At 46.4% G+C, this 13,308-nt stretch overlaps 1 protein-coding gene and 1 long non-coding RNA gene across 2 annotated transcripts in view; one reads left to right on the forward strand and one right to left on the reverse strand.

Moving 5' to 3' along the window:
* The window catches only part of BEGAIN (brain enriched guanylate kinase associated), a 185,148-nt gene extending 179,316 nt beyond the window's left edge, over positions 1-5,832 (reverse strand). The window contains exon 1 of the mRNA XM_083440748.1: positions 5,077-5,832. Within this exon, the coding sequence (XP_083296874.1) occupies positions 5,077-5,826 (750 nt within the window). The 5' untranslated portion in view covers positions 5,827-5,832. The remainder of the gene's footprint in view (positions 1-5,076) is intronic.
* Positions 1-13,308, forward strand: part of LOC310678030 — a 162,725-nt gene that overhangs the window by 56,107 nt on the left and 93,310 nt on the right. The gene's annotated exons all lie outside the window — the stretch shown is intronic.

Raw genomic sequence — 13,308 nt, forward strand, 5'->3', positions numbered from 1 at the left:
TTTCTTTTGCTCCACTTTCGACAAACTTTTATATCTCTGCACATATGAATTGCATCCAGACTTCGGGTGCAACCCTAGCTCCTTGATGTTGTTGCCTGGGGAGGTTAGAAAACCAAACAGGCTCCTGTCCATCAGCCAGCCTCCACTTCCAGGGTAGCCCACCATGCAAGGAGGAGGGGGGCTTCGCCATGCTGGAGGCCCCATGGCAGGTATAAAGTTACTACTGGCTATTTTACCACTTGTGGTAGCCAGCAGAAAGCCCAAAAATTGGGAATTTGGGAGTCGGGTGATAGAGGCTTTGGTTCTGCTGGATCAAAAATCTGGCATATCCCATAAGGGGCAGGGATTTTTATCTGTCACTATGTTCCATGACTCCTCAGCCTCCCTTAAGCTTTTGTAGTTGGAGTCAGTCAGGGCCCCAGTTGGAGTCAGTCAGTCTCCCCAGGCCAGGTGGGAAAAGGCCTCCAGGACAGGGAGCAGGTCTTCCAAGACTCATAGCCATAATCCCTTGTTGTGAAATTGATTCAAGGTGCTTTATGGGAATATTTCATACACACCCACGCACCAAATGAAGATAGCACAGCTTATGCCACAATAAATTTGATAGGCTTTAAAATGCCACAGGACTCTTTCCTGGCTGCTTTGCTCCATTATCTGGAGTCATGCATGCAAGATGCGTTTCAGTGCATCATGCAAGAAGGACCTGGGGTCCCTTGCACCCTTGGCAAGGAGCTGCATTGATGCTCCCACCCCGCCAATTAAAAAAAATCCATTTACTGCAATAGTCACATTATAAATTACTACATTTTATGTGACCCAAGTACTCAAATGTTCAGAGTGAGGGCGAGGCAATGTAGAAGGGCAAAAACATTCACACACCTTTGTGCCGTGGCACAGGAATAACAACAACAACAACACATTTATTTATACCCGGCCCGCCCCAGCCAGAGCCGGGCTCAGGGCGGCTAACACCAGTAAAATTACAGTAAAATCATAATAGGGGTAAAACCCCAATTTAAAATACAGGTTAAAATGCAATTTAAAATGCAGCCTTATTTTAAAAGTAGCCCATAGATCAAAACCATAAGGGGAGGGAAAAACATAAGGGTCAGACTGAGTCCAAACCAAAGGCCAGGAGGAACAGCTTTGTCTTGCTGGCCCTGTGGAAAGATGTCAAGTCCCACAGGGCCCTAGTCTCTTGTGACAGAGCCTTCCACCAAGTCGGGCCCAGTACTGAAAAGGCCCTGGCCCTAGTTGAGACCAATCTAACCACCTTGCAACTTGGGACCTCCAAAATGTTGTCATTTGTGGAGCTTAAGGTCCTCTGTGGGGCATACCAGGAGAGGCGGTCCCATAGGTACATGGGTCCTAGGCCACATAGGGCTTTAAAGGTCAAAACTAGCACCTTAAACCTGACCCTGTACACCACCAAGAGCCAGTGCAGTTGGTAAAGCACTGGATGAATGTGATCCCACGGCAAGGAAGGATGGAGAGTGTCTCCTGCGTTTGATCTCTCTGCAGCAGCAGTGGTACAGCACCACAAACATATGTGTCATATACTCCATAGTCTGATAGGTGATTTTTGCACATCACCGCCCCCTGGGTCTGAATCTCCAGAGGATGCCAGTTTTCACGAATGCTGAAAACTCCTCCAGTCACATGACAACTTTGCTTCTATGTCTCTGAACCATTGTCACAACTGAGCTCGTGCAGGTTATGTAAGGCTGCCTGAAATTGAAATGTTCGGCAGGACTATGTGTTATTAGTTATATTATGAAACACTAAATGCAATACAGCCATAGCAAAGTTGAGCTTCCTGCATAGTAGCATTAGCCTGCGTTTATTGAAGACCTTGGAAATGTAAGCTTCAGGCAAGCTCTGCTAAGACCTTTTTATTTTGTCAGGCTTGTAGTGTGGGTTAAAGTTCTGTCTCCTGGTTTTTATTGCTGAGTTGTTTTATCACACTCTTGGTTTTACTGTACGAAATTGATTTTAGAAATATGAACTGTTTTCAGTGCAGCTTGAAGACTTTCCCTGCATGTTATACTTACGTTTGTTTGTGAACTGTTTTATCGCACACTCATTTATTTTACTTGTTTTCTTTAATAAACTGCTTCGAGTTTATTTTGGAATACACACGGTTCAAAATTGTCACAGTGCCCACAATATGGATTGCCTTATTAAATTTTACATAGTAATCACCATTATAAGAATCAAATAAGAGAACATTTAATATCTATTTTGGAAAGTGGTTTGTCTATCTGTCCCTGTTCTCCTTGGGTTCCACTGCCTCTCAAGATATCGTCACCAAACTCAGCTGAAGGCTTCCTGATGTGAAGAACAACAACAACAAATCAATACATTTTGGAGCTCTAGTTTTTCATTTCCCAACACTTTTTGAGAAATGAAATTCCCACGGGGAGCTCCAGGAAGGGGCCAAAGTTGGAATTGACCAAAGAGAAGGGGATCTACATTACTGAAGACATTGTGCGAATAAGTCCAGAAGTCCAGGGGCAGGAATTCCAAAAGGAAACCCGCATTTATCTATTCACAAAATACTACAGCACTGAAGCAGTCAGAATTCAGTAGAGAAATGTTCCTATTACAACTGTCCTCTGGATTCAGCACAGAGAACTGAGGCAGAAAATGATCAGGGAGGTAATTTAGTCCAAGCTGAACCCCATGAAATCGCCCATGAGAGAAAGAAGGTCGCTGCTGGACTTGTAACATGGCAGAGAGGGACTTTGACCATGTTAAAAGCAAAGTGGTTAAAGTTAATACAGAGGATGCATCTGCCTGTCAGCCGCTGCCCATCCCAGATGTATGCTATAGAGCTCACAGCCCCACAAATTCTAATAGCAGCCCTCTGAACTGTGAGGAGGGGTCACCTTTGTTCTTTTCTTTTTGCAGGACCATCCACTTGCTATTCAGGGTGCTGACCTGTAATGGAGCATAGAGCTTTTCAGACGGAATTGCCTTCCGTCCAGAACCTTGCCTTAAGGCCATCTTTGACATGGCACAGGCGGCCAAGGACACCTTGCAAAATTGCAGCAGCATGGATGCCTGGTGCTTTTATTAAATGACTGCATTTATAAACGTGAACAGGGGAAGAGGAGATGTTACACACAGGTCTTCTGCCCTCTCATGCTGCAGACTACGCACACACACACACCTCTTTCTTTCTTTTTTAAAAAATCTATAAGGCTTCTCTTGACTTCAAAGTGACTTAACATTTTTCTTCCCCTAAGGGCTCAGCTTGAGGTCATCAGTTTGTGAATGGGCCAGGATTATGCAACCAGGAAGCCAGTTTGCTTGGGCCTCCCCTGGGTTAAGTTCTTAAGGTCTCAGTTTAGCACCAGCTGGTGAGAGACAGGGGCAAGGGGAGGAAGCTGGCAATTGCATACATTATTTCAAAAGCGAATTTTAAAAAGGGGAGTGCGAACGTTTTCTCTCATGTTAATTGGCACCCCGGGGGGGGAAGTAGAATGTGGATGATACTATGCAAGTGAAACTGTTTTTGCTGTCTCCAGAAAGTGAACCCTACATGTATGAGGGGTCTTCTGAACACAGGAAGCTGCCTTACACTAAGGTAGACTGCCAGTCCAAAGAGCTTTTTACAGAAATAGGCGTAGAGGTGGATTTCTCCCCACTTATATTGCCCAGATTACTTTACACTGAGATGCCAAGGACTGAAATTAGGATTTTGCACATGTAAAGTCTTTGTATACGTACTTCCTCCACCCTTGCTGGCTCCTGGCACTCAGGGAAGGGTGATTTGAACCCATAGCTTCACAAGCACAGGTGGAGGGTAATGGAACCAAACTGAACCACTGCGCAAGACAAAAGATTTTGCTGAGGATTTTCTTTCCCTCGTCCTTCTGCAAAAAGAGGGGCAGTTTACCAAATGCACTCCAAATATTGCCAACCAGTGTACATTTGTGCGTCGCCATTTTGCTCCTCATAATGTCCCAGGTATGATGCTAAGTCCTCGGCATTGTGGAAAACTGCAAAATGGCAGCCAGATCGACAGATGCCACTGCTGTTACTTTCAACAACAACAGGGTGGTGGTGAAACTCTTAAGAAAAAAAAAGGAAGAAGCTCTGCTATTGCTGATAATGAGCTCTGCCCTTATGCCCTATTTTTGGCTCAGCTGCAGAACATAGAAAGCTGCCTTCCACCAAGTCAGCCCATGGGTCCATCTAGCTCTGTATTGTCTACACGGACTGGCAGTGACCCCTCCAGGTTTTCAGGCAGGGGTCTTTTCCAAGTGATACTTGGATCAAACCTGTGACCTACTGCAGACCCTCCAAGTGTTCCTATTTTACAGGGATGGTCCCAGATTTACAGAAGCCATCCTTGTTTCTGATTTGATCCCGGATTGTCCCGCTTTTCCCTAGGACACCTGCATAATAATAATAATAATAATAATAATAATAATAATAATTTATTTGTACCCCACCCATCAGACTGGGTTTCCCCAGCCACTCTAGGTGGCTCCCAACAGAATATTAAAAACACAACAAAACATCAGACATTTAAACTTCCCTAAACAGGGCTGCCTTCAGATGTCTTCTAAAAGTCAGATAGTTGTTTATTTCCTTGACATCTGATGAGAGGGCATTCTACAGGGAGGGTGCCACCACCGAGAAGCCCCTCTGCCTGGTTCCCTGTAACTTTGCTTCTCACAGTGAGGGAACTGCCAGAAGGCCTTCGGAGCTGGACGTCAGTGTCCGGGCTGAACGATGGGGGTGGCCCCTTCAGGTATACTCAAAGAATTGTTGGAGGGTATGGAGTTATGTGACCCCCAAGTCACGGAGATAAGTAACTATACAACCTTTAGAAGACATCTGAAGGCAGCCCTGTATAGGGAAGATTTTGTAATTTTTTAAAAAATGTTTTTTATATATGCTGAAAGCTGTCCAGATGATGATGATGATGATAGAATACAATGCCCCTATTTTCATTGGAGAAGTGTTGGAGGGTATGCTACTGCAGATGCTCCACCACTGAACTACGGCCCCCTCCCCCAAACCCATGAGAAACATGCCAAATAAAGTGGTTTTGGGTTGGCTCACCATGCTTGAACTTCGAGGCAAGGAGGCGGATTTCCTAGCAGGCATCCCATCCCTTTGCAAAATGATGGTTTCTCCTGGCAGGACAGGCCTGACTTCGCATGAAATCCCATCTCCGTATCTCTCATGGGGAGGACCTGTATCCAAAGACAAGGACTTCTCCAGCTTGCGCAACCGCGCTCTAGCCACCAGGTCATCGCTCCTCAAGCTCTCCAGGTCCGTCTCTTGGTGTGACTTCCGGGCCACAGCATCGGCTTTCCAGCCCTCGGGGGTCTTCTTCTTCATCCGCAAGTCATCCAGGCTTCTGCCACCCGAGCCCAGGCTACTCTTCAGCTTGGCGGCCCGGAAAGCTCTCAAGCTCACAGGGTCAAGCACCCTGAACGTGACCTCGTTCAGGAACTGTGAGAACTTGAGCTTGGCCTCGATCTTCTCTTCCACGACAGACAAGGAGCTTGAGGAGCCTTGGCTCAGCGCGCTGAGGTCAGAGGCCGACGAGCTGCTTCTCTTCTGCACCTTCCGCCTCTGCAGCTTCTGGCTGGCGTTCCCTGCTTTGGCTGGGTAGAGTGAAGCGTGCTCCAGACCGTGAATGTTTTCACCCCATTTCTGGTTGTGTTTCAATCGATGGGATTGATAACCTTCATCCTTATTTTTGCTTTTAACAAAGCTTTTAGCCTCTGACCTTCCGCCACTTTGGAGCTCAAAGCTTTCCTCGCTGGAGCTGCAGGGTTTGGGATAGCTCGCCATACCCAACATGCTCAAATGTCTGCTATCTAGGCTGCTTCCAGCTTCAGAGGCACGGAGATAGGCAGCAGCACCGCAACATGGTCGTTCTTCAGCCATCCCCCTAGGCCCTTCTGGCTTGTGGAGTCTCCCGTGTGCCCCACTCTCCGCCTTGATGTGTGTTGGAGATCCTTTGGACAACAGCTCCATGGGATCTTTTCTTTTACGTATCAGAATGTTAACCTATTGCCAGCAAAATGGCATCTCCCTCTTCTTCATCATCCATGCAAAAGGGCCGTTTCTTTGGCAAAATACACCCCTGGTCCAGCTGCCACAGTTCACAATCCCTAGTCACACATATCCACCAAAATTAGATCAATAGCAAATTTGCATCATTTTAATTAGTTGTTCCAATCAACTAAATCCATAGTACATGCAATCTCCCACCTCCTGCCCCGGTCCCCGCCGCTGGGAAACGTGGGTTTCCATCGATCAAGACAAGCATTTGATATATTCCTGCCTGTTGAACTGTGAACTCATCTACATTGATGTGAATCAATTCACACTAAGTAAGCTCTGGGGCAGTAACATTGCAGGGCTTTTTTTTTTTTTTTAAGTCAGATACTAAAGAAGGTCATATGATGGTATGGAATGCCCTGTTCTTTGTTAATGCACTCTGCTCTGTTATAAAACGCACACACAAATCTATGAGGACCCATCAGGACATGGAATAAGGTGCTTAGGGGGAATGATCTGGTCCCCCTCCCCCACTGCTGCAGTGCCCATGCACAGAGGATTCCCCTTCAATGTACATGCAATGGGGGACATGCAAAGACACTGTTACCCATAATATTTCATGGAATGGGAAGTCACATCCAGTCAGTCCATCCTCTCCACCCAATGTTCTGGTGCTCTCGGGAAGACGTAACTGGCACTGAGTGGAGGAAGCGGTCTGATGACATGGGAAGCCCACAAAGACCTCACGTTCTCTCTAATATTCTGATGTGTTGACTTTGTGTTTTCTCATCCCATAGGATCTACTGATCTTAAGGGAATCTTCCATATGTGGACACTGAACCCTGGGTGGGGTTTCGTTTTGCCTTTAGTTTCTGTGCGTTATTTATCATTTTTGTTGAAAAAATTATGATTATATTCACTGAAAGGATTCTTATTGCATTGGTTTAGAAACTCAAATGATGATCAGTTGTGAGTCGAACCAAAATTGCCCTTCCTGGACAGACATAACCTGCTCACATCTTGTAAAAGTAAAAAAGCAAACTCTGTGGCACAATCATAGAATCATAGAATCATAGAGTTGGAAGAGACCGCAAGGGCCATCGAGTCCAACCCCCTGCCAAGCAGGAAATACCATCAGAGCACTCCTGACATATGGTTGTCAAGCCTCTGCTTAAAGACCTCCAAAGAAGGAGACTCCACCACACTCCTTGGCAGCAAATTCCACTGTCGAGTGGAATATTACAATATTACAATATTACCTACAGATCCAATCCAAAACTCTTGAGAATTGCCAGTCAATGTCAACATCTGCTGATTTTATATGTATATGAGAACATATCCAACAGCTATGAATCCCGAATCAGTCAATTTACCTTTCTCATTTACCACTTTTCTTGAAATTACAGTTTGATCTTTATGCTGTTGAATTGCCTCTCTTTCTCACCCCTCACTGATGACTTCCTGGTGTTGCCTGTAATATGGTCAGGGTTCCTTTCCTTCCCAAACACTATCACACAGAAGAAGAAGCTGAAATGCTGTACAACTTCACATGGGTCTGGGAAAGTTCACCACTCTGCATCAAAACGGTCTTGTGAAGGTTCTTCGGGATTTCTTACAAACTGCGTGCCCCAGGATCCCTTGCGACACAACGAGAGCATCTCCCTTGGCAAATCAACATTCCACCTGCATAGCTGGGCACCTTGGAGGACTAAGAATGATGCATTCTGAGGCACTTATTGGGAATACATTGCCAGCTTGATCACGGAGGGTATATAAAGAATTTGGGCAAAGGTTAATTGAAGCTTATTTAGGTGCCAAATGACATTTGAGAGAGCTTTTCTGAACACCTCCAGGTCTGAGCAAAGGCAGAACCAGACTGAAGGATCCCACCACCACCAAGATTAATTGATTCAGTGGGATGACTCTGCAAACCATAGATCAAAGAGTTTCAAATGGGCGCCCCTGTACTGTGAAAAGAAATTAAGACTTTTGTGCTTGGGAGGTAGGGGCAAAGATTTGTCCTTTTCCTTTGAACTGGGCTTACGTTTAATTTTTTTTTTTTTAAGGGCTTTGTTTTCCTGGGAATAGTATCACGAGCAAATGAAATCTCCTGTAGCAAAAGGAGGAGAACTGCTGCCAAGGTTGTTATGACAACTGGAAGTTTCCTAAAGAAGAGCTCAGAAAGATGTTTTTCGTTTTGTGGCAAGAACTGTTAACCACCGCCTGCAGTTACCCTGTAAAAAAATATTTCCCCTCCTGGTCCTGCAAAAGTGCTGGTGGCAGCATTTGCAGGTTAAATCAATCAGCACCCTGCTCCTATGAATTTTGAAGATACGATACCCATAGCTGTCACTTCAGCTCACCGGGCACCTGTCAGCTGGGCATGTCACATGGGTAGTTTTAATCTCATTTGGCCATTATTTTTTTACTAGCAAAAGATTGGTCACTGTTATGATGTGTGTGGTGTATTTACAGAAACGGTTGGTAAACTGCAAGATGCTGCATTGCCCTTGTCCATTTATTTATATATACTGCATTTTCCACAGTAAATCTGTGCTCAGAGTGGTTCCGAATCAAAATCTCAATACAGCAATATAATGGCAATACATAAGGGGACTGCAACAGAACAATAAAATATTAATAATCAATAGCTGCTCATTTGTTTAACATGCATAAACATTTAACCAAGCATAGAGCTTACTGACATGTCAAGTCAAATTACCTATGGAGGACCAGGTGCGCACCCTGGGAGTCATTTTGGACTCACAGCTGTCCATGGAGGTGCAGATTAAGTCTGTCTACCAGCTCCATCTGGTATGCAGGCTGAGACCCTACCTGCCCATGGACTGCCTTGCCAGAGTGGTGCATGCTCTAGTTATCTCCCGCTTGGGCTACTGCAATGCACTCTACGTGGGGCTACCTTTGAAGGTGACTTGGAAACTGCAATTAATCCAGAATGCAGCAGCTAGACTGGTGACTGGGAGTGGCCGCCGGGACCACATAACACCGGTCCTGAGAGATCTGCATTGGCTCCCAGTACGTTTCCGAGCACAATTCAAAGTGTTGGTGCTGACCTTTAAAGCCCTAAATGGCCCTGTATACTTGAAGGAGCGTCTCCACCCACATTGTTCAGCCCAGACACTGAGGTCCAGCTCCGAGGGCCTTCTGGCAGTTCCCTCATTGCAAGAAGTGAGGTTACAGGGAACCAGACAGAGAGCCTTCTCGGTAGAGGCGCCCTCCCTCCCTTCAGAAGTGAAGGAAATAAGCAGCTACCTTATCTTTAAAAGACATCTGAAGGCAGCCCTGTTTAGGGAAGTTTTTAATATTTAATGCTGTATTGTTTTTAACACTTGATTGGAAGCTGCCCAGAGTGGCTGGGGAAACTCAGCCAGATGGGTGGGGTATAAATAATAAATTATTATTATTACTATGAAGTAACTCCTTTAGAAAGCCTTCTTGGGATGGAGGGTGGAGCATAAAAGAAAAGAAAAGAAAAGAAAAAAGCTAATGGTAAAGGACCCCTGGACAGTTAAGTCCAGTCAAAGGTGACTATGGGGTGGCGGCGCTCATCTCGCTTTCAGCCTAGGGAACACATGACCTGCATGAATAAGCCGCTTCTGGCACAATAGAACACCGCGATGAGTGCCAGAGTGCATGGGAATGCCATCTACCTCCCTGCTGCAGCAGTACCTATTTATCTACTTGCACAGGTGTGCTTTCGAACTGCTAGGTTGGCAGAAGTTGGGACAGAGCAATGGGAACTCACCCCATCATGCAGATTCGAACTGCTGACCTTCCGATCAGCAAGCCCAAGGAGCTCAGTAGTTTAGACCACAGAGCCACCCTCTGTGAGGGTGGAGCAACACAGATGAAACCAACCATCCTCTGATGGCAACCAGAGAGTCTCTCTCCCATCATAGTTCTGGAAATAGCTCCCTTATGAGGGTTCTCATCCCTCACAGAAGCTCCTAGGGCTGGAGGGGAGGGCAGTGTCAGGGACCGGCTGAATGAGGAAGAGTGGTGGGCCATAAGCAGAAGCTTCATTCATTTCATAGTAGATCCCCAAGGAGGACATAGAAGAAGAAGACATGGATGCCAGATCATGGGGGTGCAACACTGGGGAGCAGTCTGGGGAAGGGCTGAGCTAGAAGCAGGAGAACTGAGAGAAATGAGAGTCTGAAGGAGGAGGATCTTCCAGGACATGGTTGGAGGCTGGGAGTCTGAATGTCAGCACAGACTAAGACAGAGGGGTCAGAGATTGACCCTTCTACCCAGCAGCTGGACCGTCCCAATCCTGCTGGCTCTTGCCCCCCTCTGACACCGCACTCAAGAAGAGTCCTGAACAGACAGGCCCAGAGGAGGAGCCCACCCCCTCGGCGCAGTTTCCATCTGCTTGGGAAGGATCCATATTGAGAGGCTAGACAGGGAAGGGTGGGGACAGTGGTCAGCTTCAGGAATGCCTTGTCAGGAGTGCGTGCTGGAGCCAGGCCCTGTGACTGGTCAGGCCTCGCAGGACTGGAGCCTTCCTGAGTTTGGCCTGGAAGGGCAACGTGTGGCCGCTCAGGTGAGGCTTGACAGAAGACTTGTAGCACCTGGTGGCAAGGGCTGGGAGGGGTATATAAGACCAGCATTTCCCTATGACTCTTTGCCACGACAACACACTACCCACCTAGCTGTCTTCGGCTTCCTGACTCCTGGTTTCCTGACTCTTGGACCCTTAGCTTCCTGACTCCTGGTGTCCTGACTCTTGGACCCTTAGCTTCCTGACTCCTGGTTTCCTGATTCGTGGACTCTTGGCTGCTGATTCCTGCTTCCCGACCTCTACCCCGGTCCCGATGTACCAAGCTGGGATTCTGACTGCCTGTAACCCGGACCGTGACATGCCTTAAGCTAAATGAGACGAGACAGAGGAACTCTGCTATGCTTTCCGTGAACAAAAGCTAATTGCATTTCATGCCTCACATTCTTTCGTGTCCTGAGGATGACCTGTGCACACCTGACAACTCCTTAACAGGCAGGGCAGGTGGAAAAAGCCACCCGCTGGTAGCCAATGCAGAGTCTCTCACCTCCAGGGGCAGCGGGTCCCAGTTTGACGCCTGTGGCTAAATGGGAAAGTGATGCCCTGCCACCAGCAGAGCCTCCCATACCTGGGTTGTGTGGCAGTGCCCATGAAGTGGCAGCAAGATCTCGTGAGATCTCATGGAGTGCATGAGATCTCATGAGATTTTGTGGGCTTCTGCTGCCTGAGGTGGCTGCCTCAGCCCACCTCACAGGCTCGCCCCTTTCTCCATATTGCTAATTCCAGTAAAACAGAAATGTCCCTTCCATGGCCGCCATTTTGGAACTGGCACCTCCAGCATTCAAAATTCACACTGTGCCAACTAGTCCAAAAAGGTGTGTGACCACTGTTTTAGCAGAGATTCAGACCATGGGGATCCAAAGTTCAGCCCCAAAATCTGTCTCCTGAGGGGGAGGGGAATGAAACCTAAACATGAAAGGGGAAGAAAGGAAACCGAATAAATTATGGGAAATAGGAAATGAAAGAGAACTGTCCTGCTCTTCTGATTGGCCACTATGGTGGGAAAGTGAGTGGAAATAAATAAATACTGTTAAATATGGCAAAGAGAGGTAAAGTGCTGTTGGAGAAAATAAAAATTGCTGAATAAGGCCCAAGACTCCAGAAGCTCAACCGAGAGGGCTGGAAATGGCTCTACTGCTAAGTAGGGAAATCATCTAGACTAGAATTAGCTAGATTATTTCCATTTGGAAATTATGGTTAATTGTTCACACTCTTTTAAAATTACCTTTTGCTTCTAAATATATATATATATCCATAAAATCCATGAATGTACTGCTTGTAGGAAAAATGAATTTAATTCTGGTTTTAACTACTTTTATCAATTTAATTCCTATATTTATATAGGAATTATATAGTAAGTCTTCAACTTTTTCAGATCCAGGGCCCACCTGTAATCCAAACAAGCATTTGGGAGCCTTTTTATTAATGTTTTACCACACATTTGTTATGCTGGCAATATTACTGTTGCAACTCACCTTAGATGAGTCTACAATACAGCAGTGGGTTCTTTCCCACTAGTTGAAGACCAATGGTCTAAGCAGTTTATCTGAAAACCTGTTAGTCTTCCCACCCCCGTTTCCTTACCACAGTCCCCAGAGAGTGGGCTGGGCCAGGAATCAAATTCCAGAGATTAGAGGGCAGAGGAGTAAAGATATTCACTTGGTGGTAGCATTGAAGACCAAAGTAGGAGGGGCTGGGTTAGCAGGTTTGCTAGCCTCCCCTCTTATGGGGCAGGCTACTGTCTTAGACAGATATGATTCATCAAGCTCGGTTGGTTAAAGCGTGGTGCTAATAACACCAAGGTTGCAGAGTCGGGATAGCTGCATATTCCTGCATTGCAGAGGGTTGGACTAGAGAACCCTCAGGGTCCCTTCCAACTCTATGATTCTATTATTTGAAATACTGATATCAGGAAATACTTTCCAACTGAAGTGTATTTTACAATGAAGACAGACTGATGTCTGCTAAATGAAAAACCAGCTATTAAACATTCTCATCATTTTTGGATCTCTTACACTGCACAGAGTTCCTTTTTTGGGTGGTTCTTTCCCCTCCTAGTGTTACTGTTCTTTTCAAGCAGAAGGAGCTCATGGGATGGAGAGGAACTGTTACGCTAATAATAATAATAAATTTTATTTATACCCCGCCCTCCCCAGCCAAAGCTGGGCTCAGAGCGGCTAACAACAATCAAAATAATCCAGCATTCTAAAAACATTCATTATAAAATTAATTAAAATCAAATTGATGGCAACCATTAAGCAAGATTCTGTGCAGATTGCCAGAGGAGGGGGTCAGGCTGCGCCCTGACCAAAGGCCTGGTGGAACAGCTCTGTCTTACAGGCCCTGTGGAAAGATGTCAGGTCCCGCAGGGCCCTAGTCTCTTGTGACAGAGCGTTCCACCAGAGTGGAGCCACAGCCGAGAAAGCCCTGGCTCTAGTTGAGGCCAGCCTAACCTCTCTGAGGCCTGGGACCTTCAGGATGTTTTTATTTGCAGACCGTAGGTTTCTCTGTGGGGCAGCTTCCTGGCAGGTGGGCCATGGTTGCTCACTGGGAGAGAGAGTGGTGAGGTCAGTGCAGTGCAAACACACTGGCAGGAACACTGGATTGGCTCCTCCAATCTGTTTGTTCTATGCTGGCCTCCACATTGCCTTACGCTTTCCCTTTGTGGTTAGCAACAGTAACCCATCTGCCAGGAAGCT

The sequence above is a fragment of the Podarcis tiliguerta genome (assembly GCF_965153285.1).
Source record: "Podarcis tiliguerta genome assembly, chromosome: 1".
Taxonomy (NCBI): domain Eukaryota; kingdom Metazoa; phylum Chordata; class Lepidosauria; order Squamata; family Lacertidae; genus Podarcis; species Podarcis tiliguerta.